The sequence below is a fragment of the Zingiber officinale genome, chromosome 1B (genome assembly GCF_018446385.1).
Source record: "Zingiber officinale cultivar Zhangliang chromosome 1B, Zo_v1.1, whole genome shotgun sequence".
Taxonomy (NCBI): Eukaryota; Viridiplantae; Streptophyta; class Magnoliopsida; order Zingiberales; family Zingiberaceae; genus Zingiber; species Zingiber officinale.
Window position 1 is genome coordinate 40,544,334 of NC_055986.1, and position 5,501 is coordinate 40,549,834.

A 5,501-nucleotide genomic window follows, 5' to 3' on the forward strand; every position below is an offset into this window, starting at 1 on the left:
CGGTCTGTGACCAGCCGCCGGCGATCGAGCGCAGCTTGGTCGAACTCCTGGCTGTGGATCGACACTCTCGGGAGGAATGGCACGAGAAAGGGGAAGAGTCGGCGTTTTTAGGGCTTCTCGGTACTGTAGCATTTTATAGGGTTAGGTTAGGTTAGGTTGCATCCTAAACACCCCTTAACCCTCCTCTAATGATGCTTTTCATTAACATCTTAAGCCCAATAATTTATCCCCTTAAACATCATCATAAGTCCTCCAATTAAATCCAGAAAAATATGTAAAAATTCCCATAAATTATTATAGGTTATTTACTTTGTCGTATCTCACATTCTCCCCCTCTAATAAAAATTTGGTTCCCAAATTTACGACACAAATGCATTAAACGACAAATGACACTACTTTACATACCTTCATTAAACAAATGTGGATACCGGGCTCGGATCTCATCCTCCAGCTCCTAGGTTGCCTCGTCATCTGAATGATGCTCCCATCCAACCTTGACCAGTCGGGTAGTCTTATTCCACAGCTGGCGTTTCTTGCGATCCAATATCCGTACTGGAATCTCCTCATATGTCACATCTGGCTGAAGGGTGATCGATACATCTGTCAAAATATGCGTAGGGTGCGGCACGTATTTCCTCAGCATAGATACGTGAAACACATCATGCACCTCGGCAAGTGAAGGTGGCAGTGCCAATCGATACGCTACCTCACCAATCCTCTCAAGTATCTGAAAGGGTCCGATGTAACAAGGAGCTAACTTCCCTTTCAATCCAAATCTCCTAACTCCCTTGATAGGAGACACTCGCAGGAACACATGATCATCCACAGAGAACTCCAAAGGTCTCCGTCTCCGATCTGCATAGCTTTTCTGTCGGTCCTGGGCTTTTGACATTCTGCGTCTGATGGTGCCAACCAACTCTGCATCTCGCTGAACACGCTGGGGGCCCAAGACTGACGATTCTCCAACCTCGTCCCATAAAGTAGGAGATCTACATGCTCTGCCATATAATGCCTCAAATGGTGCCATCTGAATCGCTGAGTGGTAACTATTATTGTATGCAAACTCCACCAAGTGCAAATGATCCTCCCAACTACCGACGAAGTCCATAACACAAGATCTCAATAGATTCTCCAATGTCTGGATAGTACGCTCCGACTGCCCATCCGTCTGAGGGTGAAATACAGTACTAAAACGGAGTTTCGTACCCATGGCCTGCTGGAGACTCCGCCAAAATCGAGAGGTAAATCGTGGATCTCTATCTGATATAATACTCAGAGGTATACCATGCAATCTGGTGATCTCTCTGCAGTATAACTCTGCCAATCGATCCAACGAATCCGTCCGACGGATCGGTAAGAAGTGTGCAGATTTGGTTAACCGATCAACGATTACCCAAATCGCATCATGACCCTTCCGGGTCCGGGGTAGTCCTACCACAAAGTCCATCGTGATATGCTCCCATTTCCATTCCGGTATTTCTATCTTCTACAGTAACCCAGCTGGTCTCTGATGCTCTGCCTTAATCTGCTGACAAACTAAACACTGCACCATAAATGTCGCAATATCCTTCTTCATACCATTCCACCAGTATGATCATTTCAGATCCCTGTACATGCAAGTACCTCCTGGATGAATCGCAAATCTAGATCGATGTGCTTCCCGTAGTAAGTCCTCCTGGACACGATGTGACTCAGGGACACATAATCTGCCGTGGAAATACAGAATTCCACTATCATCACAGGTAAACTCTGTCTGCTATCCTGAGGTAACTCTGCTACGTAAAAACTGCAGATGCTGATCTGTAGCCTGAGCCTCTTTGATACGCTCCACTATAGGTGACTGAGCAACCATGGTGACTAGCAAGCCTCGCTCTGTCGTTGGAATGATTCACTTTGAGTTCCAGGAATCTGGATCTGATTCTTGGAAAATAGCGAGCCGTTTACAACAAATCCGGACTTGGATTTAAGACCAAAACAAAATATAAATCATATTTGTCGTTGGTAAAAAGAAATAATAGAAACATAATTCAAGCATGGGTCCCCAAGTCAAACTTAGTTAATCAAGTTAGACTTGGACAATATTGGGTCACCAAGGATCAGATCCATTACCTTGATAGACCATATCGAGGTTATAATCCAGGGGGAGCCAATAGAAAGACCATCTTTACCAATAGATAGAACTGATTGATGCTTGTTTATTTATACTAGGATAGCTTAAGGATCTAGGCGTAATTTACACTTGCTAGTTAAATCTAGGAGTTTCAAAAAGAAAATTAAATATATATTTCTTTGAGTGATTCTGTCTAGGAAGGGGTGGATGATACCATACCCAAGAAGGCCTAGAGCCTCGCCCTGACCTGGGAATCAATCATAGAAAGACATATTTAATTGACTAATTGAAAAATCTAAGTTTAACTAAAATGTAAATTAATACTAAGAAATAACCTAAATTAAAGATAATCATCTCTCAAAATTACTTAAGATCACCTGATTGATAACTTAGAATCGACTGAGATGGATCTAAGTTGAACTTAGTCTATAATCAATCAATCTAATCAATTTAATCAATTTAACAAAACTTAATCTATTTAAACAATTTTTTAAAAAAAATCATTTCAAAATTCTTTTAAAAACCCTTTGAAAATTATTTAAAAATCCTTTGAAAATACATTTAAAAATCCTTTGAAAATTATTTTAAAAACCCTTTGAAAATTAATTGAAAAATCCTTTGAAAATTCATTTCTAAAAAAAAATTATTGAAAAATCCTTTGAAAACTATTTTAAAAATAATTTGAAAAATCCTTTGAAAATTAATTTCAAAAATTATTTGAAAAATCATTTTAAAAATCCTTTGAAAATTAATTTCAAAATTTATTAGAAAACCCCATTGAAAATTAATTTCAAAAATTATTTGAAAACCCCTTTGAAAATTAATTTCAAAAATTATTTGAAAAATCATTTGAAAATTATTTTCAAAAATTATTTACAAAATTATTTGAAAATTAATTTCAAAAATTATTTAAAAAATCCTTTGAAAATTAATTTCAAAAATTATTTGAAAAACCCTTTGAAAATTAATTTCAAAAATTATTTGAAATATCATTTGAAAAAACCTTTGAAAATTAATTTCAAAAATTCTTTGAAAACCCCTTCGAAAATTAATTTCAAAAATTATTTGAAAAATCCTTTGAAAATTAATTTCAAAAATTATTTAAAAAATCCTTTGAAAATTAATTTCAAAACTGATTTGAAAAATCCTTTGAAAATTAATTTCAAAAATTATTTAAAAAATCCTTTGAAAATTAATTTCAAAAATTATTTGAAAAATCCTTTGAAAATTTAATTTCAAAAATTATTTAAATCCTTTGAAAATTAATTTCAAAACTTATTTGAAAAATCCTTTGAAAATTAATTTCAAAACTTATTTAAAAAAAAATCCTTTGAAAATTAATTTCAAAACTTATTTAAAAATCCTTTGAAAAACTATTTGAAAACGTATTTCAAAATCCTTTGAAAAACTATTTTAAAATCATTTGAAAAATAAATTTCAAAATGCTTTTAAAAATCTTTTAAAGTCATTTGGAAAATCCTTTAAAAGCATTGAGAAAATACTTTGAAATTTATTTCAAAATAATTTAAAATTATTTCTTAAACTTAGAGTTTAAAAGAATTTTTTTTAATTTTAAAAGAAACACTTAGCTTAGACTTTAATGTTTACAATAAAATTAATTTGAAAAACTAAGTGTTTACTTCAATACTCATTTTTTTTCTCTCCTCTTTATTTTAATATATGGCAAAGGGGGAGAGTATAAGGAAATTCAAATTAAATTCAAAGGAAACCCAAATTCAAAAAATTCAAAATTAAAAGAAATCAGTTTAAGGGGGAGCTCCTATTAAGGGGGGAGCTTTAATGTGCTTAGGTCTTATTTATGCTTGTACTCATTTATATTTACCTTTATTGCATTTTTTTACTTAACTTTGAATTTCGGTTGCCATAATCAAAAAGAGGGAGATTGTTGGTGCGGGAAGCATGCGACGATCGAACCTTAGTTTTGATAATGGCAAAGGGATTCAAAGTTAAGTTTAATTGTTATCTAATGTATATGACTAAGTGTTTCAGGAAAGTCCTAGCTGCGGTTAGGCAAGGAAAACCCCTAGGAGGTGGTAACTCTAGGTCATAGGGGGTGGTAACCCTGTGCAGGAAGTCTTGGCGGGTCGGCGCTTCGGGCAAAAATCCTAGGGTGTGGTAACCCTAGGTTAAAATCCTGGTGTCGTGAACCGGGTAGAAGTCTGGATGGGTCGAGGACCGGACATCCAGCATGAAGACCGGAAGCATCGGACGCTGAGCAAAAGTCCAGTAGATCTGGAGGATCGTACTGGCAATAGGTAAATCTCCTGAGAGGAGTAGGTGAGGACACATTCCCCGGAAGAGGGAACAGTAGGCGTTGGGTCGACCTAGGGTTTCCGGTAGGAAACTCGAAGTCAGACTCGGACAGTTCGGTGACTGTCAAATTTATTTCTATATATTATCTTTTGTGTTTTAACTTTGTTTTGCAGGAAACTAATCTTTTTGTGCAGGGTTAGGACTGACCAGGATCGGTCGACCGAACCCACAAGCCAGCAGATCAGGTCTCTAGAGGTTGGACCAGGCTCGACTAGGGGATCGGTCGACCGAACTTGTAACGACCCGCCTCCTACTAACTAGGTTGCGAGGTCGGACCGTCACATTATGCTGTGCTAAGCTATATTATAAGGTGCGGAAACGTGAACTAATTTAAAATTTACCAAACCCATGCCCATTACTGCTAAATCTGAACTGACGCTTAAAGGTACTTTTTTTAAATGTTGCACTTTTTACTCCAAAGAGAAGGTCTAGCCTTCACATGTGTTTAAGGACTCAACTTAAGTGTTTCTAGCTGAAACAAGCATTTCAATCGATCGGCTGATCGATTGGGATGTTCGGATCGATTCACTGATTGATCCAGCATGCTACTGTTTACGAAAACTTTGATTGGATCGATCGGTTAATCGATCCAGACTTGTTGATCGATCCATTGATCGATTCAGCCCGCTACTGTGTACGGGGTAAATTCTGTATCGATCGGCTAATCGATCCAGGCTTGCTAATCAATCCAGGAATCGATTCCAAGGCTCTCTGTTCGCGACAGAACGCAACCGGATCGATCAGCTGATCGATCCAGGAGCTTACTGTTCACGAGGAAACTCCCCAATCGATCAGTTAATCGATTGAGGGCCTCCAATCGATCGGTGGATCGATTGGGGTTTCTGATTTCGCAGCTAAACTCTGATTTCAGCACTGTTTCATGCCAAGATCACATACATAAGTTCTAAAATAACTGGAAAATATTCTGATAGCAACAACTAGTGTTCTAAGCATGTCCACTAACCATCTAAGCATATCTTACATAATTCGGACACTTAAATATCTAGAAATGCAGAAAAGTAATATTATAAAAAAGTGCTAAGTTCTACTGCTTAAA

General features: G+C 36.8%; 1 protein-coding gene across 1 annotated transcript; it reads right to left on the reverse strand.

Moving 5' to 3' along the window:
- Positions 1–454: 454 nt before the first annotated feature.
- Positions 455–892, reverse strand: LOC122038029. The gene has a single exon (XM_042597578.1). The coding sequence runs from the start codon at positions 890–892 to the stop codon at positions 455–457; it is 438 nt and encodes a 145-aa protein (XP_042453512.1).
- Between the last annotated feature and the right edge of the window lie 4,609 nt (positions 893–5,501).

Bases quoted from the DNA above. Each gene is read 5' to 3' on its own strand.
- LOC122038029 (XM_042597578.1), bottom strand. From the start codon at position 892: ATGTCAAAAGCCCAGGACCGACAGAAAAGCTATGCAGATCGGAGACGG.